This window comes from Mesoplodon mirus (assembly GCF_964341445.2).
Source record: "Mesoplodon mirus genome assembly, chromosome: X".
In the NCBI taxonomy this organism is placed as follows: Eukaryota; Metazoa; Chordata; class Mammalia; order Artiodactyla; family Ziphiidae; genus Mesoplodon; species Mesoplodon mirus.
In genome coordinates, this window is record NC_138981.1 from 12,838,817 (window position 1) to 12,863,561 (window position 24,745).

At 44.8% G+C, this 24,745-nt stretch overlaps 1 protein-coding gene across 4 annotated transcripts; it reads left to right on the forward strand.

Annotated features, from left to right (window-relative positions):
- The first annotated feature begins 3,435 nt into the window (after positions 1-3,435).
- Positions 3,436-24,395, forward strand: RAB9A (RAB9A, member RAS oncogene family). Of its 4 annotated transcripts, none has more exons than XM_082610572.1 (5): positions 3,436-3,614; positions 4,970-5,113; positions 18,876-18,968; positions 19,609-19,636; positions 23,288-24,395. In XM_082610572.1, exon 5 carries the CDS (start codon positions 23,319-23,321, stop codon positions 23,922-23,924), a length of 606 nt encoding a protein of 201 aa, XP_082466698.1. In that variant the 5' UTR covers positions 3,436-3,614; positions 4,970-5,113; positions 18,876-18,968; positions 19,609-19,636; positions 23,288-23,318; the 3' UTR covers positions 23,925-24,395. The 4 variants fall into 4 exon arrangements, with proteins under 4 accessions (XP_082466698.1, XP_082466697.1, XP_082466700.1 ...); XM_082610574.1 differs by lacking the exon at positions 3,436-3,614 and adding an exon at positions 3,683-4,111; XM_082610571.1 differs by lacking the exon at positions 4,970-5,113.
- The last annotated feature ends 350 nt before the right edge of the window (positions 24,396-24,745 follow it).

Genomic DNA, 24,745 nt, shown 5'->3' on the forward strand with positions numbered 1-24,745 from the left:
ATAAACACTCATGTAAACAAACACCCATACAAACACACACAAACATACTATTTACATATCGTAACCATGGTGTGCCTGGGATTTTCCTCCTACTGCCTTTAAAGGTGAAGTTCAGTTTATGACTCACATTCATCAGGAAATCAGGAAAGGGATCAAATTCCCCACTTCATTCCTGAAGGTTAATGCCTGTTTCATTCCACCCTCTGTAATTACCCAGGTTAAGCTATGTTTAGAGTGTGGTAAAGAAAGAGCAGCACTATTCAACATGTACTTATTATTTTTAAGAGAGCACATTAGATTTAGTTATGGATAGAGAAAAAATTATAATTTCAGTTTTTCCATCAGTGATGAAGATTTTGCAATAGTTTGCATCTTTATTTAGAATTTGAGTGCAGCTACATGCTAGGTTCTTGGTGAACTGCTGTGCCCACAACCTGCACCAGCCCTGCCCACTGCTACTTGCTCATCATGAGTTACCTCCTCACTCATGCCTTCTCTGGTCCCATCACCCTGTATTCCCACCAGCTGCACCTTGTTTATTTCCTTCAAGGCCCTTAATCCAATTTATAACTGCCCATTTATTTAGTTGCTTATTGAATGTCTCCTCCAGTCTTCTGAGCTCTCTTAGGAAAGGGACTGAATCCAGTTTATTCAGCAAGGTAAGGTCATATGATATAAACACAGCTGGTGGATAGAAGCAAAAATGCGGGAGGGTGCCTGGGGACACCCCTGAATTCCTCCGGTGTCTTGTCTACCCGCTGTAGTCTCAATGCCTGAGAGGTCACATATCTGATTATTTAGATATGTCATTTAATGGTCAAATTGCCGACCATTGAGTTCTGTGTTTTTTCTCTGTATGTGAAAAGTATAATCAATTTAATTTTCTTTCTTTTTTTTCTGGCCTCACCACGGGCCATGCGGGAGGGATCTCAGTTCCCCGACCAGGGGACCAGGGATCAAACCCACACCCCCTGCAGTGGAAGCATGGAGTGTAAGAAGTCCACAGTCAGTTGAATTATAATCAATATTTATTATACCTGAATCTGGGGCCCACTTACTTGTAGCTTTTCATCAGAGATACCAGAGGTGATTTCTTTCAGACTCCAGCTTGAAACGGAGTATTAACTCCCGGTGCTCATAGTAATAAGTAGGTGTTATTTAAGGAAAAGAATCATTAATGCCCAGCAGCCTTGATCTCTTTTTCCTCCTTGAGTGATGCACTAGACGTTTACAGAATATAAAGGCAAAAACCCTAATTAGATGAAGGGGGCCAAAATAGGTCAGTTCTTCAATGTTTTTCGTCAGTAAACAAGCTCATGGAGCAAGAGTGATAGAGACCATCTATCTAAGTTGTGTCAGCTTGCCAGCCACACACAGCCAACAACAAAAATGCCCCAAACTTGCCCTTCGGGGAAAAATCTTTCCACCCACCCTACTCTTGCACTGTCAAATCGATTAGGTAAAGAAGCGGATGGTGGGGACTTCCCTGGTGGCACAGTGGCTAAGAATCCGCCTGCCAATGCAGGGGACATGAGTTCGATCCCTGGTCTGGGAAGATCCCACATACCACGGAGCAGCTAAGCCCGTGCGCCACAACTACTGAAGCCTGTGCCTAGAGCCCGTGCTCCACAACAGGAGAAGCCACCACAATGAGAAGCCCGCGCACTGCAACTAAGAGTAGCCCCCACTCGCAGCAATTAGAGAAAGCTCGCACACAGCAATGAAGATCCAATGCAGCCAAAAATAAATAAAATAAGTAAATTAAAAAAAAAGAAAAAGTGGATGGTGGAAGAGACCAAAATATACAAGTATTCTTAAGAGTCAGCTGGCTAGTGTCCAAGTAAGAGTTATTTCAGAAAAAGTACCTTTCTGCAATTCTTTCTTCAGGTGCTGACTATGGCTACACTCAGATATGTTTATATGCCTCACTCACATTTTGGAACAGCGTAAGAATCACTTGTAGGACCTTCTTAGGGCCCTTTTCCGAAAACTCTTAGATTTCTCAAGGCTTACTTTAAGTCAAGATACAGTAATTTTGTAAGTGCACCTGTTAATAGCTGGTTGGTATTACCGGTTACAGAGATAAGCCCTTACCCCGTCACTCCTTGGCTATGATTATGACACATGATTTTCAGGTAGCATTTCCTTAGTGACCCTATGGAATGCTTGTTGCAATTTAGTCCAATGTATCTGACACTACGTATTTTTATTTTCTTTTGAAAAATTAACTCTAATGTTCTTATATGTTTGTTTTGTTGTGTAGTTTTAATTATGTGTTTTAAAATAAGATAATGAATATCTCTTCCTCCTCCCTATTGTCAATAGGTTTGTATTTTATAAGCCTTTACTCGTATTTCCTTGGGGAAATAACCTATATGGATAAGATTTTTTTTAATTTAATTAATTTATTTATTTTGGCTGCACCAGGTGTTAGTTGCAGCATGCGGGCTTCTTAGTTGCAGCATGTGGACTTCTTAGTTGCGGCATGCATGTGGGATCTAGTTCCCCCACCAGGGATGGAACCTGGGCCCCCTGCATTGGGAGTGCCCAGTTTTACCCACTGGACCACCAGGGAAGTCCCTAAGATTTTTTTTTCTATAAAAGAAAAATTCATTTAAGCTCAAACTAGATCTCAGTCTTTATTACATGTCCCACTTTCACAAGTATTCCAAAATTGTCTTTTATGTTGATACTTGTGACAAACTCTCTCAAATAGAACCGTTCTAGTACTGAATGAAAAGTCTTAAATTAGATTCATTACCTGAAAATGACTCCCTAAAGAGCCAGAGGTTAATGATTGTGGGCCCAGGAAATAATAAAAGTGAGATCCTTCTCTTGGAAAAGAAACAAACTAAATCTGCTCTACAAAATATATTTAGAGGGACTAAAAATCCCTCTTTGGTCTCCAGGAGCCTGTATTGGAAGACCCGTGCGATCAACTCCATGTTTAAAGTGAGGAATTAAGAAGAGTTTCCTCAGTACCCCCTTTTCCCACTACTGCTTTTTATTTAGAGAGGACAGAGGCAGTAAAATTTTTAACAAGAGCAAGGAAATTTTAAAAATTTAATCAAAAATCCTGTTATTTCACAGTATCACAGCTATTCTCATTTTTCATCTACTCGTTTGTCTATTTGCATATTCATTTCTCAACGTAATCACAGCATCCTGTGATTGTGCTTATGCGATCTGTTTATTTACACTTTACGTCACCCTTTAAAGATAACTATTATTTCGTGCTCTCTCTCGCGGAAACGTAGGCGTAGGACCAGAGGAATAGCCGACCGGAAGAGAACCCGGGATTTAGCTAGAACTGACAGGCACGGAGTGGGTGAGGGCTGGGCGAAGGACACCTCGCGGCCCCGCCGCCCCCGGGCCCCCCGACCAGGCCCCGCCCCGCCTTCCCAGGGTTCCCGCCGGCAAGGCCCCGCCCTTTTTCCCCCGGCCCCGCCCCGTCGCCATGTTGTTCCCTCGGTGCTGGACGGGAGCAGCTGTAACCGGACCCGGGCGGCGCCGCGGACGTCTGCTGCCTGCCGGGTCCTCGACCCTCTCTCTTTCCTCACTGCACCCGGACGGGCCGGCCCGGAGCTCCCGGGCTTCCTCCGTTTGGCCGCGAGGTGAGCGGGGCGCCGACTCCCCTCGGGGCCGGGCGGGGGCCTAGGCGGGCTGCGCGGGCGTCAGGGACTGAGAGGAGCCCGCGGGCCGCGTGTGCGGCCTGGGCCTCGGGCAGGTGGGGCGGGAGGCGCGCGTGGCCCGTGCGGGTCACTCTCCCGCCCCCGGGGTGGCGGGGAGGCCTGTTGCCCCCTGCCTCCTACTGACTGACGCAGGTGGAAAGATGGGGTCGCGCACCCGGGGAGAGAGACACGCCCGAAGACAGAGACGCCCAGACGTCCTGGAGACAGACACACGGGGAAGGAGATCCATCGACACCTGGTGACACATACCCAAACACCCAGGGAGAGGGACACATCCACACCAACCCCCGGGGAGACACACAGGGTCACACGGAGAAACCCACCCTGGCACGCCAGCCCAGCGCACTCCCGCATGACTCATGGAGAGAAAGCAGAGGCGCGCACGATTTGATATTGGCGACCTCTGACCTGCTTCCCAGGTGGATATTTGCTAAGGTGTTGGGGCCACTCGGAAGACCAGTTGGGACGTGTGGGGTGTTATCGGATTCAAACTCTCGCTAGGGTTTCGGAATCGTGTTCCTCTCTTTCTTCCAACTTAGTATGTAGGGAGGCAAGATGAAAATTTTAAGTGCTGACCAAATAGTTGTGGAGGTATCAGTTGGTTTCTGGGTGGTGGTTTTTTCTTTTCAAATGATGACACGTCCCGTGACCGGGGTTCTCTTGAGGAATGACTTTTCTGCTAGTTTCCAAATTGTCACGTGACCACGCTCTTTTTGTAGGATTTCGGAGGCCTGATAAAAATCAATAGATTTTGGTTCCTTTTAAAAAAATCAATTAAAAAAATTTTCTTCCGAGTTTGTCTTTCTCTGGCATCATTGTATTGGAAAATCCGTAAATAGCCCGTAATCTCAAAAACCGTTGAGTGGAACAAAGCTGAAGAGATGAAGGAAGCTCGGTATTCTTCAGCCAGGGACTTTTAACAAGACTGTTCTTTGTTTCTTTTTTAGAAGCTTAGGTTGAAGTTATCTTCACTGCTTTGTCTCCTCCTCTCTGCATCTGCTGTGGCCGTCTGGGGCTTTCACTATTTTTGTGTGGACATTGTAAATTCCTCTTGTGTGTACTAAAAAGTTTCTGGCTTGCTGACTTATTTACTTTGGAGAGTTTTGTGAGTTGGGGATATTTTTGGTTTATCATTTGCGAGGTTAGAATAGATGGAGGAAAACTAAGTAGAACATTGTTGGCCTTGACTCCAAGCCGGGTTCTTGGAGACTAAGGAAATACTTCAGTGCCCTTCCCTCTTGTCCAGCCTCTCCTATTTTCATTTCTTTCTTCCTCAGCCACTCTTCCATCTAGACTGTGGTACGCTGGAGGCCTGCAGATAAGTTCCTTTGGTTCTAGAGACGGACTTTTAGCCTACCCTCATTTCTTACCATTTCTTGGGCGGCCACTCCAGCACTGGGTGTTCTGTGCATGTAAATCCTGTAAGTACATCATTTCATTTACTTCTCACAGCATTTCTGTGGTATTAGCTCCATTTTAAAGATGAAGAATTTGCTGGGGCGTAGGAGGGGTAGGTCTGTTTCCCATGGTCACGGGTGGTGGGTGGTGAGAGGGCAGAGCCGGGATTCAGAGCAGGGCTGTGTGAGTTTAGAGTGGTAGTTCTCAGTGGGGGGCGGGGGGTATTTGACGGTGTCTGCAGGCATTTTTGGTTCACACCTGAGACGGTGTGCTGCAGTCACCTATTGGGTGGAGACCAGGGATGCTGCTCAACAGCCTACAATACACGGGACCGTTCCCCACGACAAACACTTGTCTGGCCCAGAATGTCACTCGCACCCAGGTTGAGAAGCCCTGCTTGACCTCAGTCTGTGTAACTCCAGAGCTCACAGTCAGCGCTTCTGTAGTTCTTCAAATGTGATGTTGGTTCCTATTTAGGGTACCTCCTCCTCATTTTAAGAAAGAGCAGGGGGTGGGGAGGATTTGAGAACTTGAAGAGATTTCCCTTGATTAAGGGACATATTCATTTGAAAGATTGACCAAAAAGTTTCTGATAGCTGAATCTCCCCCCACCCTTTTTTTTTAATATTTATTTATTTGACTGTGCTGGGTCTTAGTTGCAGCACTTGGGATCTAGTTCCCTGACCAGGAATCGAACGTGGGCCCCCTGCATTGGGAGTGTGGAGTCTTAGCCACTGGACCACCAGGGAAATCCCTCCCCCCCTTTTTTTCCCGAAGGCAAAAGTGTCAGAACTTGAGAGTCACTCAGAGCCCTTGAAGTAGACATAGGGAATTTGGTTTCTGTATTATTCCACTTGTCAACAAACATTTTACATTTTCTGAGTAGCCCGTCGGTTGCTGACATAAAGGTGCTGGTGATATGAAGGGCAGTGGGGAGTCCCCACCTCCCTGAAGCTTACAGTCTAATCACAGTCATGAGATCACGTTCTGACTTTGTCCTAGAACAAAATTTATTGCCCAGCCAAGGTCATGGGCCAGGTGTCTTTAAACAAAACAGCTGGGACTTCCCTGGTGGCGCAGTGCTTAAGAATCTGCCTGCCAGTGCAGGGGACATGGGTTTGAGCCCTGGTCCAGGAAGATCCCACATGCCGCGGAGCAATGAATCCCGTACGCCACAACTACTGAGCCCGCGTGCCACAACTACTGAAGCCCGTGCTCCATAACAAGAGAAGCCAATGCAATGAGGGCCCCCCGCACCTCAACAAAGAGTAGGCCCCGCTCGCTGCAACTAGAGAAAGCCCACACACAGCACCGAAGACCCAACACAGCCAAAAATAAAAATTAATTTATTTTTTAAAAAAAGAACAAATAAGCGATGAAATTTTTTTAATTGAATTTTGTATTCTTCCTCTGGCATTCTCCAGCCTGTTTTCACCATGCCTAAATCTAGGCCCTTCAGTCCATGTAGTGCTTCATTCTGGTGGCAGATATAACTCCTAGGTGAACTTTGGGAGTGAGTGAGAGGAGTCCAAAAGGGTTGGTTCTGGGAGTTCCCTGGTGGCCTAGTGGTTAGGATTCTGGGCTTTCACTGCTGTGGCCCGGGTTCAGTCACTGGTTGGGGAACTGAGATCCCACAAGCCGTGCAGCACGGCCAGAAAAAAGGGTTGGCTCTGTTTAGGAATCACTGTGAGAGTGTTACTCTGTTATTCATGCGGTCAGCACGGCATCTTTTGTGAGGAGCTTTGCTTTTTGACTCGTGCTGATGGACAGTGTGTTGTTCATTGCTAATGGATAGATTTCTCTGCCTCTTACCAGTTTTTGTCTGCTGTGGGGTAGAGGGGATGCTAAATTATACACCTAAAAATGATTGCAATCGCGTGGCATCTAACAAAGGGATGTGTGCTCTGTTACTCCTGGAGGGGTTTTATTCTGGGAAGGATCAGAGGAATTGGTGCAGGAAGAACATCCACTGGCCTCGGAGGAGTCTTGCTGGATCTGCAGTTGGCTTGCTACTCTGGTCAGGTTAGGTCACCACATTTCTTTCTTCATAAAATGAGATGCTTTTACTTTATAATGTATGTGTATGAGAATACATGACACCAAGTAAAGACGTCACATAATTGGCTTCCAAGTACAGGCATACCTCGGAGATATTTTGGATTTGGTTCCAGACCATCGCAATAAAGCGAGTCACACAAATTTTTTGGTTTCCCAGTGCTTATAAAAGTTACATTTATACTGTACCTGTCTATTAAGTGTGCAGTAGCGTTATGCCTAAGAAAAACAATGCTTGTACCTTAATTTAAAAATACTTTATTGCTAACAGACGTTAACCATCAGCTGCGTCTTCAGTGAGTTGTAATCTTTTTGCAGCACTGACATCAGTGATCACAGATCAGCATAGCAAAATAATAATAATGGAGAAGTTTAAAATATTGCAAGAATTATGAAAATGTGACACAGAGACAAGTGAGCAAATGTTGTTGGAAAATGGTGCCGATAAACTTGCTCCATGCAGGGTTTACCACAGACCTTCAATTTGTAAAAGCCCACAGTATCTGTGAAGTGCAATAAAACGAGGTGTGCCTGTAGTTCTGCCTCAGGCAATTTGCTGGTCAAGCAGCAGGAGGAAATAAGCCAAGTGGGGGGGGGAGAGGGGGGGGGGAGAGAGAGAGAGAGAGAGAGAGAGAGAGAGAGAGAGAGAGAGAGAGAGAGAGAGAGAGAGTGTGTGTGTGTGTGTGTGTGTGTGTTTGGGAAACATGTCTCACTTGAAAGCTAGCTGGGTAATAAATTTGTTAGTCAAAACCAAGGACAAGAAAACAGGGCCTGTGACTAAGTAGGTCATCAGCAGAACGTTTATTAAGGTTTGTTTTTTTTTTTTTGAGGGGGTGAACTCACAAAACGCCTCAGCGAGTTTGGAAAGCTGTGATGCAGATGAAAGGTCAGGGTACCTGAGGGAAGGAGGGGGGGACCCAGGGGTGTAGGTGGAGGGGGGCCAGCTACCCTGGGTTGGGGAGGTGAGGCCAGAGCTTGCCAGAAAGCCTGGGTGTGCCCGCTCGGGAGAGAACTCAGAGAACTCTCCATTTCCCAGCGTGAATCTTGGTATTGTACGTGTAGTGAAGCTGAGCTCTCCGTGTTTCCACGTTCTGGGTTCTTCCATTACTTTCTGTTAGTTTTTGACCGTGGCCGGTACAGGGTTTAGGGTGCTGTTGCTTATCATGAACACAGAGAAGATGAGATCTAAGTGAATGTAGGCGAAGTCATAGCTAGATCAGCATGGGCTCGGGAGAGCCGGCCGTGCGTTTTGGAAGAAATATAGAAAGAAGCGAAGCAGGCCACGGAGGCTTCACGCTGGCTTCACTGAACCCGGCTCATTTCATCACAGGGAGTCTGAACACAGGCTCCACTTGTGTCCGAGGCCTGATGCCTTACAAATGTCTGCTGTTGTTTGAAGGGGATGGAGAAACAGTATGGAACAACTTTCTCCATTCATCCCGTGGCCACATTCATTATCCAAGTGTGAAGGACAGCAGAGCAGTGTGGCCAGTGAACTGAGCTGCTGGGTCAGCGTGAACTGTTTTCATTCCAGGCTCTTGTGGACTGGATGAGATTTTGGGGTACAGAGGCCAAGGTCCTTTGCGGAAGGTTTGTTCTCATGAGAGTGGTTGTGTTATCAGTGTTAGAGAAGCCTGAAAGACGCCTTACAGATTCCTGTTTCTGGAATGTGCTCTGTAGAACTTTAACAGATAGGGAGTGTTTAAATGATTTAACAGGTTTGCAAATGCTGGAACTCCCTGGGGTGTGGTGTGTGGCCAGGCGACCTCCCCAGTCTTTGCAGTTTCACACTTGCATGTGTAACCAGAGCAGTGATTAGATGAACACACCTGAACATACAATGTGGTTTAGTTGGAAGTCAGAACAGAAGAGCTGCTTGAAGGCCACATGTTGGTGAGTGCAGAGCATTTTCTAGAATGAGTTCCAGTACTCTTAGATAAAATTTCAGCAATGCTCTTTGGGAGCAAACAGCTCCTACCCTCGTATCCTGTTCCACATTAATATTTGCACAGTACCTGAATTTTATCACACTAGCCCTGGGAAACCCCGCCTCGCAAAGATATGGTGTCATCGAAAGGAATGGAGTGTGAGCTAACGTGGGGACTGAACTCCCTTGAGCGCCAGTTGTGTGGCATCCCGTGGACGGCCAGGACCTCTGTGGTGCCCTCCAAAATGTCACATACCCTGCCCTGCCTGGTTTCCTGTGTGCACTGTCGCTTGATCTCCCCTCCCTCATCGTCCAGAGTGTTCCATCCCCAACTTCTGCTGCACACAGTTTATTAGGAAGTGGGTCTGCTGGTGGGGAAAGGGGCCCCTGGGTGCAGAGGAGGTGTCATGGGGTCTACCCTTGTGCTTTCCGCCCGGCCAGCCTGTCTCAGTCAGTGTTGAGAAGTGCCTCGTTGAGAAGTGCCTCGTGCCCTCTGGAGTCTGTGTGCTGTCTGGGGCTGGTTTCTCATTGTCAGCTGCTTCTCCCCAAGTTAGGATTTCTGTCTCTTCAGTTTGTCACTGCCGGTCCATTTGCTTTCCATCTTCTCGGTTTTGTTGTTGTCTCTCATCTACAGTTGTTCTCTCTTATTGTCCTTTTCGGGTTTGTACATTTTTTAGACCTTTCCTGTCTTTTGATGGGAGTGAAGGCAAGGTCACACATGTTTGACCTGCCCTGTTTAATTAGACCAGGGGGAAGTTATTTAATCTTTATGAACTTGGTTTATTGATCTATGAAACATGGGTGGTAGTGTCCAACTTGCAGGTAACTTCAAGGTGCCCTCTGCCAGGTACCTAGTAGACATTCAGTGAACAGTGGTGGCTGATGTTACTGTGGTCATAGCATTTGTTATTTGAGCAAACGAGAGAATGGCAGTAGGTAGGGAGGGAAGTGGACATGTTTCTTGTGTGGGTGAATGAAGTGGGCAAGACAGAAGAAGAAAGAGATTTTGAAAATGGGGAAAATAGTTAGCTTGGTGTTAGATACGTTGAATTTGAACCGCCATCAGGGTACCAGATGAATATATTATAAAGGGGGTTGGAATTCTTATCTGGTGCCCAAGGGGTGGGAGCATGGAGGTGGGCTTTAGTTTAGGAATCACTGGGTTTTATATCCCAGGAAGATATGGTTTGTATCAACCTTGCGATACATCTCTTTAAGAGCCCTTTAGAAAAGGGAGCCATCTAGGTTGCAGAAAGCCAACGGGGTGAGGGGAAGAGAAAGCAGAAACTATTATCAGAGTAGTTTTATGAACGATGAAGTAGGAAACATTTTCAAGGTCATTGCCAGGCTGTTTAGACCTAATAGAGGCAGTAATGGTGGCTGAGTCCTGGCTAAGACTTGAAGGTCCCACTGAGGCCTCCAGCTATGGGTGTGATACTTAGAAGACCCTTTCCCAGTTGGGCCTCCATTACCTTATTTGTTTAAAAAAAAAAAAAGAGCCTTGTGTACCCTTCTGAGATTTTATATCATGTACATTCAGATAAATCTCTACATCTCAGAATTCACCGCCTACTAGGTGGACCTCTGGTGAGAACATTGGTCAACCATGAGGGTGTGTCTCAAGAAGTGTAGAGGGAAGTCCTAAGAGAGGCACTTTTTTCTTTATTTAGGGCTGCATGTGCCTTAGGGCGTTTAGATGAGGACCGAGGAGAAGCCAATGGACTGGCCCTTAGGAGGTCTCTGGTGACTTTTGCTGACATTCAGGGGGATAGAGGGGTTGAGAACCTGCGTTTAGTGAGAGGGTGGAGGGTTGATCAGGCACAGAGCCGAAACAGGTAGTGATGGCAGAGTAAGTTGGGGCTTGGAAAGCTTTTCGTAAGCGCAGTCAGCTTCAGTACCTTGGTGGGGACAAACTGGAGCATCAGTGATGGAGAAGTGGGATGAAGTGAACTTTCTTCACTTCAGATGAAGTGAACTATATATTTCTTTAATTGATCACACGAAATATACAAAAGCTACCTGCTGTGCTCTTAAATTTCTTCTCCTTTTGACTTGGTGACAGCTTCCTTGCAGAATGGGAGCCTCTAATCTAGCTGAGTCCTGTATGCCAAACATATAGCTGTTCTCTTGAAATAGACCTTAGGAAATTCCACTCCTCTTATTTAATTTCTCTCACAGCCAAAGAGTTCTACCTGCTGTGGCCCTCGTGGGCAGTGTTGCTATACTAACTCTTCCCTGAGCTTATGTGGAAGTTCTCCAGCTCTTAACCTTTTCTGCTCCAAATTAAAGATACCAGTTTTCTTATCTAACTTGAAGAGACAAGTCAGAACCAAGGTTCCCTTAAGTTACAACAGATCATTTAGGAATCACATTTAGTTTGTGTTTTGCTGCTTTAATGTATTTTTCTAACATGCATATTAAAATTCATTTCTTTCAGGACTTCCCTGGCAGTCCAGTGGTTAAGACTCTGTGCTTCCAATGTAGGGGGCGAGGGTTCGATCCCTGATCAGGGAACTAAGATCCCACATGCTGCGCGGCATGGCAAAAAAAAAAATTCATTTCTTTCATAATGCAGTCTTCTTCCTGAAGTACCTAGCTGTACTTCCCAGTATAGTTTTCCTATTTTGTGACCTTTATCCATTTCTTTGCATTTTAATTCTGTCCCCCAAAGTGCAGCCTTTAACTATCCACACTCTTTTCTGTCAAGCATCTCAAGTGCCTTTTTCAGGTATCTTATTATAGGTAGATTTATGCTTGTTCCTTTTAAGGACTTCATTAAGTAAAACAAAGAACAAAATGTGATCCTCACTTATAGGATTAGCAGTTTCCCGTGAATAAGTCTTTTCATTGAACTGTCACAGTTCATGGTCAAAGTGTAATATTAGGAAAGTCTTATGGGTGAGGGAAATAGTAACGCCACGTAAAGATGAAAGTCTTGAGGGTGTTATGAACTACACAGATCGATCACACGAAATATACAAATATTGCAGACATGTATTGATGATTTCTTGAGGTCCACATTCCTTTAAGAATGTGATGAAACCTTTTTATAGTCTTTCCAGAGAAAGGCTCAAGTACATGCTTCCATCCATACCCCTCATCCTTATTTCACATGTGATTCTAGGAGGTGCATTTTCCCCCTGCAGCTCCTTCATGGATTCCCAATTAAGCACACTTGATACCTGTACTGTTTAATGCAATACTCAGGTAGCTATTTAAGTTTAAACGAATTGAAATGAAATAAAATTAACAATTCACTTCTTCAGCTGGACCAGCCACATTTCAGGTGCTCAAGAGCCACATGTGGTTAGTGATGACTGTATTGGTCTAAGAACATTTCCGTCATCACAGGAAGTTCTGTTGGATCACGCTGCTCTGTACTTTCAGGATGATTTAAGAAAATTGAATTCCTTAACCAAATCTGTTTTTGTCTCCTCTCTTCTCCCTTCCCACTCTCTCCACCACTGTTAATGGTTAGTATACCTAACTACAAAGGTGCCTTGTTTTAAGCAAAATTGAAAGTATATATTTCTTTAAAGTTTAATTAGCTCATCTTCATAAAAGAGTACTTACTGAAACGAGTTCTTTAAGTAGAGTGAGCTGCTCTGATATCGTGGTAGCGTGGTTTGATTTACACAGCGTTTTCCTTGTCTAGCTGTCTCTGAGGTAATGCTCAGTGGTCACCTAGATAATTTATTTCATCTGGCAAGTTGTACCTCCAGTTTGGTCTGTTCTTGTGGAATTTTGCTTAATTCTTCTTTTTGTTTTGCTTGACTTCTTGCTGTAAGAGATCACGCCCATTATTACACTTAATGACTTCCTTGACTTGCCTCTCGTTCATGTGTTTCAGCAAAGACGACCAGGAAGACTGGAAATAAAGAGTGGAGCTAATAGGCTGTTAAGCGAGACACCTGTATTAAGATATAAGGAAACAAATACACCTCAGGCGAAAATAGAAATAATGTAGGGATTATCCATGCTTTTGTTGCCTTGGTTAGTTTCTTCATGCCTCGGTTTCTCAAGCTATGAAATGAAGTGGCATGCCTCTCACTAGGGCATTCAGAGTGAGTGCAAAAGGAATGTGTGATTTTGGGGGAAAAAAAATTGTTCCTAAATTTAAACCAGGAGTGGTAAATTCAGTTTAAGTTTTTGGAAGTGAGAGTTAGTCACGGGGTTTCAGATTTGAAAATCTGAAATTTTGAGGAAGCAGTTTATAAACCCAGCGTACTCTCCCTTTGGTAGCTTGTTAGAGGAATGTCGTTTTTCAGTGTTTCCTGTTGCATTCAGTACTTATTTTAAAATAAGAGGTTTCCTCATGTGACTTTCAAGTAAGAATCAATTTTTTTGTCCTCTCCCACACATTTTTCCCCCCACACATTTTAATAGACCTCAAAAATAGAATGGGGGAAGGAACTAATTGAATAGAGAAACAAAGAACTGTAAGTACGGTAAGTACAAATAGAAAAATAAGAATAGAATAACAAGAGTGAAGGAGGAAGTAGTTCGCTCTTTGTTCTCAGTTTAGCATTCATTTGGTACCTCATCGAATGGAAAGCTTTGTACTAGATGTTGCAGAACCAAAAAAGGACAAATGAATGGATGGCATTAGGTGTTGTGTGTCCCTCCCAGGGAGCTGACGCTGTAATTAGGAAACAGACACGTACACAACTGACAGATGGTTAAAGCATAACTGAAGGAGAGCTGTAATAGAGGTGGAATGATTATGAGAATGAGAAAGATTTGGTTTCGGGGGCGGCGTGTGTGGGTGGCAAAAGTGGGCCTTTGGATGACTAGGATTTTCATAGCTGTCGATGTGTGTGGGGGGCCTGCTAGTCCAAGATAAGGGCCTGAGCAAAGGCTGGGCAGTAAATGCCTGTGATAAGTTTGGGGATGGTGACTTGTAGGGATATAATTGGGACAGGCAGGTATATGAGGTTGGATAGCTCTTGGAATGCCATGCCCCAAATCCTATATAATAAAAGTTATAAAGAAATAAGTGGGTTTCGTTATCTGTAAGAATGGAGGCAGTTAGATCAATGACCAATAAATAGTGTCTATCTTTAATCCATACAAACATTTCTACTTGAGATGTATATTCTCTATGCTTGGATCTGACTCCCCCTTGGTTTACCGTAATAGAGTAATTGGCTTTGGAAGCCAGCATGGGGGTGGAGAAGGCTACTACTGATACACTATCCATAAACAATTGATAGTGCAAGATAAAAGTACACAGTAGAAAAGCTGGAAAAATAGTGTTATGAAAAGGAAAGCGTTGGCATACAATGCACTCTTTTTATCTTTAGTTTTGAGGTATTTGCTGAAAGCATGGTTTATTTTCTTTCCTGCCAGTAACCTACTTAACCAACTTCCTATTCAGATTAGTGTGCACCATGTATGACATGCATTGGGGCCACCACATGGTATTGTAATCCTAATAATAGTGTGTGTAACTGGCTTATTGAAAAGGATACTGCTGAAGGGACAAGGAGATCATCTGTGGCACGTGTGAATCTAATGTTAGGGTCTTATTGCTAATTCTAAGGCTGATATAATTCCCATACCGTAAAATTCACCTTTTTAATGTATACAATTCAGTTGTTTTTAGTATATACACTAAATTGTGCAACCGTCACCACTATCTAATTCCAGAGTATTTCTGTCATACCCCCCCCAAAAAAAGAAAGACACCCCATACCCATTAGCAATTACTCCCGATTCCCTGGAACCACCAATCTACTTTCTGTCTCTATGGATTTGCCTATTCTGAACATTTCATATAAATGGAATAATATATATATGGCCTTTTGTGTGTGGCTTCTTTAACTTATAATGTTTCTGAGGTTCATCCACGTTGTTGCGTGCATCAGTACTTCATTCCTTTCTTTGGCTGATTAATCTTCCATTGTATGGATAGGCTACATCTTATTATCTATTCATCAGTTGATGGACATTGGGTTGCTTCCATTTTTTGGCTATTGTAAATACTGCTACTTCGAATATTCATGTACAAGTTTTTGTGTGGATGTGTTTTCATTTCTCTTAAGTATATGCCTAGGAGAGGAATTGCTGGGTCATATGGTAACTCTGTGTTTACACCTTTTTGGGGAACCGCAGATTGTTTTCCATTATTGTTGCACCATTTTACCTTCCTACCAGCAGTGTATGAGACTTCTAGTTTTCCCACATCCTCAGCAACACTTGTTATTGTCTGCCTTTTTGATTTTAGTCATCCTAGTGGGTGTGAAGTGGTGTCTCATAGTTTTCATTTGCATTTCACTACCTGGCCAATGATGTTGACCATTTTTGCCCATTTTTAAGTTGTTTTTTTAAAAAATTATTATTGATTAATTTTAAGAGTTCTGCATACAGGTCCTTTATCATATATATGATTTGCAAATATTTTCTTCCATCCTGTGGGTTGTCTTTTTACTTTCTTGACAGTGTCCTTTGAAGCACAAAAGTTTTAAATTTTGATGAAGTTCAGTTTACCTATTTTTTTCCTCTGTTGCTTGTGTTTTTGGCTTCATATTGAGTTATTTTTTAATATAATCTGAGTTACAGAAAAATTTAAGAAGCAATTGTCCTTAAGGTCTGGTGGATAGCAGTATTTGATGAAACTTTAGAAGAAAATCATTTCTATTTCATTTGAATTACAGCATTCAGTCAAGCTAGGCTTTAAGTGAAAATGAAGCTTTAAAAAATACTTTTGAGGGCCTCCCTGGTGGCGCAGTGGTTGAGAGTCCGCCTGCCGATGCAGGGGATACGGGTTCGTGCCCCGGTCTGGGAGGATCCCATATGCCGCGGAGCGGCTGGGCCCGTGAGCCATGGCCGCTGAGCCTGTGCGTCCGGAGCCTGTGCTCCGCAACGGGAGAGGCCACAACAGTGAGAGGCCCGCGTACAGCAAAAAAAAAAAAAAAAAAAAAAAAAACTTTTGAGTCTGCTAACCCCTGCCCCAATTGCAGATTCAAGAGCAAAATAAATTATTGTGGTTGCTTTAAAAAATACGTATTTGACATTAAAAAAAGGAGTATGAATTTGCAACCAAATCAGGACTTTGAAGACTGAACTCGGTATTGATTATTCGGGGTTTTCTTGCACACTTACATGTTAACCTGTGAGCTTTTACATGGTGTCATCACGGTGTGCACATTCTTCAAGTTTATCACTTAACAGTGTATTTCTACAGACCCGTGTCTCCATGTCTCCTCAGGGGCGGCAGACGATCCCCAATTATGCATTTAGGTCATTTCCATTTGCCCCACTGGGAAAGTCCTTCCTTCCTTCCTGCCTTCCTTTCCTTCCCTCCCTTCCTTTCTTTCAATATGGTTTTAGAATGGTATGGGGATGTATTTTTTGGTAGAGTCTAGAAAACTGACAACTCAGGGAAAAGTCTGGGCATTTTTGTCATGGTATAATACATTTCCATTAACTGAATCTTTTTAGAGAGCTTGTTTCATTATAAAAATGAAATTGCCATGGGACTTCCCTGGTAGCGCAGTGGATAGGACTCTGTGCTCCCAATGCAGGGGGCCCAGGTTCGATCCCTGGTCAGGGAACTAGATCCCACATGCATGCTACAACTAAGAATTCACATGCCACAACTAAGGAGCCCGTGTGCCGCAACTAAGGAGCCCACGTGCTGCAGCCAAGACCGCACGCATCCAAATAGCTGTTTAAACAAATGAAATCGCCACGGTAGGCGCGCTGATTTCAGTACTGTGTCTGCACATAGAGGTACGTGCAGGGTGTGCCAGGGGTGCAGGGGAACGGCTTCACGGCGAGACGAGGTCTAGCTGCATCTCCAAGGGTGAGCAGGAGTTCACCGCCCGCCAGAGAGCAGGAGGAAGGGTTCGTAGTGAACATCATCCTGCAGTCTCAAGTATGAGGCCCAACCACTGCAGTTTTCAACCCCAGAGCTCGCTGACGCTATTGGCATTGACAGTTGAGAGGCATCGTAAGGGATCCATTGCAGCTCTACCCAAGGCCTCCCTCCCTCCCGCGCCAGTCTGCTCTTTATCGCAGCCAGCTACCTTTCTGGACTGCGCATCTGTTCAGGTTGCTGGCTGCCGAAGCCATTTCAGGGCTCCGCTCGCTCCGAGGGTGTCAGCAGAAATCCTTCCATGGCTGCTGAGGCCCTCCCCCTCCAGTCCCGTCGTCACAGCTCGCTCCGCTCTCCGCGGCTCCAGGTGCTCGGCCCACCCTGGGCTCTCCCAGGACGTGCCGGGTGCCTTGGCAGGGCCTTCGCACCACTGGTCCCGCTTCCTGGTTCTGGCCCCTCCCCCTTCTCACAGGTTCCTCCTCCTGCTGCTGAGCTTTGCCGGTGGTCAGACCAAATCCCCCAGCAGTGGACTCGGCCTTTGGGGAGGCTGGTCCTGAGGACAGTGTGCGCCTGACACGGTCATGGAGACAGTGCTTTAGAACAGCCCACGCTGGAGACTGGTGCATAGTCTCGCGCTGACGCAGGTGAACACTGCCGGTGGTCCTCTGGCCTTGGAAGTTACTGCAGCTTCTTTCTTTAACTGAGCGGCAGGTGAAGTAGCTCTCTGTGTTACAGGATCATGTTGGATGAAAATGTAATTCCCTTGATAGCTGGAATCCCGTAGCTCCGTGAGATGCTCACACCTGGGGCCTGGTCTGACCTAGGGAGCCGCAGGGGCAGAATCCCTGCAGTGTTTAAGCTGTTCTTTGGGTTTTGGTTGGGTGTTGTACTCTATAGCACGTACCTCTCATCTGTAAGACTTGCATCAGTTGTAACGCAAGAGGGTTTGTGCCCGGATTGTCAGCTCCCCCAGCTACCAGCCCCACGTGCCGGGGCCTGGGTGTGGCCTGCATCCTGAGTGCCTGGCCCGGGGAGGCACACGCTGAGGACTCCTGCAGAACTGCTTTCCTGCCTGCTCCACGCGCTTCTGGGAGGCGCCACAGGGTTCTGCAGATGTGTGATTGCAATTGCATTTAAAACATGTTCAAACTGTGGAGACTCTGATAGAACTCAGGTAGACTCTGATGTGCTTTATCTGTGGGCCAGTGGATTGGATATTAGTAGTTCTGTCAGGTTAACTTGTTTTTGTGCAGGTCTCGTGATAAAGCAAAAGCAGGTGGAAGACGCTTGCCATCGCTACCCCTTCTTTTCATTACACGTACGACAGTAACAGGAGAACCGTCTGAAATGAATGCAAAGGCAGCTGAGACCGCCGCGCCTGTGGGTTAACTACTGCGCTTTGGAGTCGGTCGCATTCCGATCTCACTCCCCCCCCCACTAGCTGTGTGACCTCGAGCAAGGACCGTAATGTCTCTGAGTCAGTCTTCATCCATAGGGTAGGGATAATGAGAGGCTTGTGAGGAGTGAACACAGTGAAGCAGAGTCAGTGGCTTGCAGGGCTCAGTCAGTGTTAGCGTGGTGATGGTGGTGGTGATTTTATCCTTAACCCCCAAATATCAAGATTCTGAAGGGTAGCATTTTTTTCATCGATTGAATTTATAAGTTGAAGGCTGCTTTACGTAAGTCCCACAAAAATGCCCTTTGCTTTTAAAAAAGGGAGGGACAGGGGTTTGGAACTGTGGGTTTAGACCGAAAGAGGCTAGTACTTTAGCACAGCTCTGCCTGCTCGGCACAGGAAACCTTCACCCTGAATTTGGTCTGTAGGACTGGGATCCTTTGGCTTCCTAATGTCTGCCTGCATTGCCCTCTCGTTCGTTCTGCCCATGACTCTTCTGAAATTTGACTGAAGAAATGGCCATAAAAGAAATCTACCTAGTTTCTATAAAACTCCCAGTAAAGACTTCTTCATGTGTCCATTCCACAGAAACTCCCTGCACTCCTATAATGAGCCTGGCACAGTGGTGAACCGCTTTCCCTGTTGTCCGTGTCCAAGTGGATCTTCCCGACAGCCCTAGAGGTAGGTATTGCTGTCACCAGAGTCCCCAGAGCTGCAGGATGTCAAATAGCTTGTCCACGAGTCTGTGCTCTTGGCCTCTGGCACAGTGAACCAGTTCTCCTTTCTGACAGTGGGCCTCCATTCTCTCACAAAGTTTCCTGTCTGCCTTGGCTGCCCAGAAAGAAGCTTCACGAAATTCTGCACTGCCTTAGTCTTTGCCTGACTTTTCCTGTGTCACATTGGGTGCCTCTCCCTTGAGTGGTCCTTCTTTTTTCCTTCTTTGTGTTAGCTTTATTCTGTGGAATATGATTGTTCTAAACCACTCAAAATTTGGGCAGATTTTGAATAATTTATATTTTACATTTCATCTTAACCAAATTTTACAACTGTCTAAATGGGATACTTAGAAAGGTAGGGTGGGTGGGGGCAGGTGAAAAACTTGTTGGAAAAAAACAATGGTTAAAGTGTAGTGTTTGATTCTAGGGCTATTTTTAGGCTGAGAAAGGTCATGGGCAGCTTTCAGGTGTAGTTTTCCTTTTAAATTAAGAATCTAGCTACTAATGGAAGTCATTTTGCATTTTAATTCTTGTGTTTACTCTTAGTTATGAAAACAGATTGAATGTACATTGCTAAGGTGTGCTTTCTGATTTTTTCTTTGCAGATGATGATGTTTGAACTGAACAATTAAGGTAAGATTATGGCTTATGTGACTTATTCAGATTTCTTTATAGGGTTTAGCTGATTGCTAAAGTCATGTTTTAGCTTGGGTGAAGATTACTGCCTTTGGGCAGTCCTTCTAAACTGGAGTATAAAAGGCCTTCATATTACATTTTAAGGTAAGTTTTGAAAAGGGCGTATGAGGATACCTTTATTCATTCAGCTTATACTAAAGAAGTTTCAAAGCATTTTACTGTTTTCAGAGAAGAAAAAGGGAACATTTGTAATGTTCATAAACTCATTATGTTATGTTAATGTAGTGATTGCATGAAGCTAGCTTTTGTTAGATGTCAGTGGGAAATAAGATAGTTTGTATAATTATCTATATCACCATGCATGTTTATATTCAATGCTACAGTTAGACTCGGAGAGCTGTTTGTGTCTGCATTAGTTGTTTGAGCAAATGCCAACATACCCCCAAATAGGATATCTGGGAGGCCCCAAATTATAGATGAGAAATGTAAAAAATTGTACCCTATTTCCTGGTGTGTGGGTCTAGCATATCCCAAATTTGTTTGCTCAGAATAAGGGCACAAACTAGGAAACATTATTATGAAGAAAGAAAAGAACTATGAAAGTGTCCTGATAGAGTTATGAATTACAAATCTCAAGGAATTTCTAAGACTTAATTTAGTAGATGTATGTAACCACGCATCTGGGTGGAGGTTGTCAGATTGCACAGTCTGGTTTATAATTTGATGTACAGATCCTAACAAGTTGATGCTGTACAATGAAACTTTGTGTCCAGTGAGGCAGTTAGAGACTTACTAAAATCCTGAGATAACTGATAGACTAGAATTCAGCACATCTGTTAACACCCTTGTAACACAACGTGGAACATCTGTGTTTATGTATCTTCAAAATCGTGGGAAAGGAACAATCTTGGGATGGGGGGCTGCTGGGGGAGGTTCCCAGTGTGGGGGATGACTGTGCTGAGCGGTTCTGAGGGCCCAGCGGTTAGTTCGTGAAGCGGGGTTGGGTTCGCCAGCAGAGCGAGCAGCACGTGCCGGGACGAAGGCAAGGGCCAGTGTGAGGGCTGAGCCCTTGGATCTGAGTTTCACTTCCCTGTGACAGTGCGTTTCTGAATGGCTGATGCCAAGAATGGGGAGCAGGGCCAGGTGTCTTGCCTTAGAAGTTGGGCTTAGAACTGAATCTCTGGAGAAGCACTGAAGAATGTTAAGGAGGGAGCATTAGATGCTTTCCTTATGTCAGAATAGTTGGTGTGCTTTTTTGGTTTTGCTACTCTTTTTTCCTAAGTTGAAGTCGTGCAATCAAGATTCCAAAGAATTAAACAAAGGAACCGATTTAGTGCACTGTTACTATGTCAGGAAATTAAAGGGCTTGAGATAGTTTCAGTTTCCTCCCTAACATTAATTTAGCCTGGGCATTGGGCAGAGCCATCCACTGAAGTCGAAAAGTCTCCAAGTAGTATGCACTTTAATTGCCTCACACTTTCGTTGGCCCATTTAAATTGTATTAATTATAGTAGTAATTACTGTAGTAATTTAAAAGCGCCAATAAGAGTTAGGGACAGGGGCCTCCCTGGTGGCGCAGTGGTTGAGAGTCCGCCTGCCGATGCAGGGGATACGGGTTCGTGCCCCGGTCTGGGAGGATCCCATATGCCGCAGAGCGGCTGGGCCCGTGAGCCACGGCCGCTGGGCCTGCGCATCCGGAGCCTGTGCTTTGCAACGGGAGAGGCCACAACAGTGAGAGGCCCGCATACCGCAAAAAGAAAAAAAAAAAAAAAAAGAGTTAGGGACAGGTTGCCACATATTTATAAGTGTAGCATGTAGTAGGAAATGCAGAATTCTTGCACGTTATGGGAAGTGTTCAGTTACATTATACTGGGTCATACTTGCATATAACCAGGCGATTGCCAGATAATGTTTGTTTACTGCAGTGATTTTGCAAATTCATCCTAGTCAATACAACAATTATTGTTCATGCCTTTATTACCTTCCCATTGAGGGATTCACAATATCTACTTTCATGTTAAAGTTAATTACCAATTTTGCTCTAGGGCTGTGCTGTCCAATACAGCTGTTGGCTCTTTATTTTTTTTTTTTTTTTTTTTTTTTTTTTTTTTTTTCTTTTTTGCGGTATGCGGGCCTCTCACTGTTGTGGCCTCTCCCGTTGCGGAGCACAGGCTCCGGACGCGCAGGCTCAGCGGCCATGGCTCACGGGCCCAGCCGCTCCGCGGCATGTGGGATCCTCCCAGACCGGGGCACGAACCCGTATCCCCTGCATCGGCAGGCGGACTCTCAACCACTGCGCCACCAGGGAGGCCCACTGTTGGCTCTTTAAATGTGACTATTCAAATTAGTGAAAATTATATAAAATTTAAAATTCATTTCCTTGCTCCCACTAGCCACTTGTGGGTAGTGGCTGATACGTCGGACAGTCCAGATGGAGGACATCTCCATCGTTGCAGAAAATTCTGTTAGCGCTACTCTAAAGGTTGTCTTTTACAAATATCTTAAAAGCCATTTAATATTGAAATATTTACAGTTTAAATGATATAATTTGATTCAAAATAATTGGGCAGAAGGGAGAATGGGATGCTATGGAGGAAACAAGATTTGCTGTAAGTTGATAGTCGGTGAATCTAGGTTTAGGGTCTGTGAGGTGTCATCATATTATTCTCATTACTCAGAAATTGTGTATGTTTGAAATTTTACATAATAAAGAATTAAAACAGAAGCCTTAAATAGGAACAGTGCTCCCACCAGCCTACAAAAGGGCGTCTGAATCTCTCTACCCACCCCAGCCCCGCCCCCCCGGGGGGGACTGGTGGCGGGGAGGGAGTTAGTCCTGCCCCAGGGCTTCCCCTAAAGGGTATGCATGGTACCACATTTTTGTTTTATGTTCATTTCATTCCCCCTCGAAACACACAGGTAACAGCCCAGGCTCGCATTTGTTCAGAAGAGTTAGAGCTGCCCAAATGAATCTTGTGGGTAGAATGTGCTAGGTTATAATATTATATCAAAAATTCGAGTGGTGCTGACATTAATGTTAGCCAACTCAAAATAGTGTTCCTAATGAAAAGAATAGAGTCCTTTACTCGGTGGTTGGCTTCAGTCTGTTCACAGCCAGATCAGTCAGTTCTGTCTCTGGTTTCCTGCTTACCAGCTCCTATGGTGATGGCGCTGGGAGAGAGAAAGAGGGGGCTGTCTAGGAACCCCCTGGCCTGAGAGGAAAGCCATCAGTGAACACTGTCACCGTGCCACCAGAGGGCTGTTTGCAGTTGCTACAGAAACGTGCCCACCTCGGTCTCCTACTGCATCTCTAACAAATGGTGGCAGGGCTTATTGTGAGCCAAGAGGAACGGTTGAGAGGACAGTCTTTGGCGTCAGACTTGGCCTTGAGTGCTAGCCTCAAGTCATCCGTGACCCGAGGAAGGGGAAGAATGAGCCCTCAGCAGCTGTCAGAGAGAGTGACGGTTCGGGTGGTGCCTGGCACGAGGTGAAGGGCTCAGTAGGTGACATCTCTTGCCATCCGGTATTCCCTGCACAGAAAGGAATTGGGGCTCTGTGTTTTATTTCCCTTAGACGCTGACATTCATAGAGGCATGTAGAACCATGTACAGGTCTAAAGGAATGTAATGGTACCCTTTTATTTTACAGGGTTCGGAAATCAGAGATCTTGAGATTAAAAATGGCAGGAAAATCATCACTTTTTAAAGTAATTCTCCTTGGAGATGGTGGAGTTGGGAAGAGTTCTCTAATGAACAGATATGTGACTAATAAGTTTGATGCCCAACTCTTCCATACAATAGGTGTGGAATTTTTAAATAAAGATTTGGAGGTGGATGGACATTTTGTTACCATGCAGATTTGGGACACGGCTGGTCAAGAGCGGTTCAGAAGCCTGAGGACGCCATTTTACAGAGGTTCTGACTGTTGCCTGCTTACTTTTAGCGTTGATGATTCTCAAAGCTTCCAGAATTTGAGTAACTGGAAGAAAGAATTCATATATTATGCAGATGTGAAAGAGCCCGAAAGCTTTCCTTTTGTGATTTTGGGTAACAAGGTTGACATCAGCGAGCGGCAGGTGTCTGCAGAAGAAGCTCAAGCCTGGTGCAGGGACAACGGCGACTATCCTTACTTTGAAACAAGTGCAAAAGATGCCACGAATGTCGCAGCGGCCTTTGAGGAAGCAGTTCGAAGAGTGCTTGCTACCGAGGATAGGTCAGATCACTTGATTCAGACAGACACAGTCAGTCTGCACCGAAAGCCCAAGCCCAGCTCATCTTGCTGTTGAAGTTCGAGAGGTTGCCCGTGCCATCTAACCAGGTCACATACATGCACAGATAAGCACAGGGTGGAGACGAGAATTCGTGTTTGCAGCAATGGATCGTGTAGTCGTAAAATTAAACTAACCATATTGCTGCCTTGTTAGTGGGTGGGAGAAGGGACACATCCACTCACAGGAGAATCTCTTTACTCAGTAATGGCACCTTACCTTTATAAGTTGTAACGGTTGTCTAATAATGTTTAATTTAAATATGTATGTAACAGAGCTAATAAATGAGACGACCAAGACTTTATAATTAAAACAAAACACTTGAGTGTTCCAGAAGTTACTGTTTTTTTTCCCCGGGAAAATGGAGAACTACCTTTTCTATGTGTATATTTTTATGTAATTAGCACTCTGTTCCTGGTTCAGGGAAAACATGTCCTAAAGCAATAATGTTAGATATTAAACATTAAAATCCAGTGCATTTGCCGTGTAGTCATGTGATTTGAGGACGTGTTCATTCGGTTTAGAATTATGTGCGTGCTCACTTTTTCATTCTACGTATCAGGATTGATCTCGTAATCACTTGTCGTTTGTGTGCCCCCCTCGACCCCCAACACAGAAGCCGGCTTTATCACTCTTGGAGGAGGTACTGCTTCTGGATTGTACTGTGTGTGCGGGTAAATGAAGACATCTTTATTTGGTCATGTATTTATTCTGTGTCTTCTACGTCACTGAGCTTTGTTTAGTGATTTGGTCTCAAGGAGATTTTTCGTCATTCTGCTGCAATGAGCAGACTTATTGATAGAGCAAGTTGTGGTCTTTCGTGGGTAAAGTTCACGCAC

Bases quoted from the DNA above. Each gene is read 5' to 3' on its own strand.
- RAB9A (XM_082610572.1), top strand. From the start codon at position 23,319: ATGGCAGGAAAATCATCACTTTTTAAAGTAATTCTCCTTGGAGATGGT.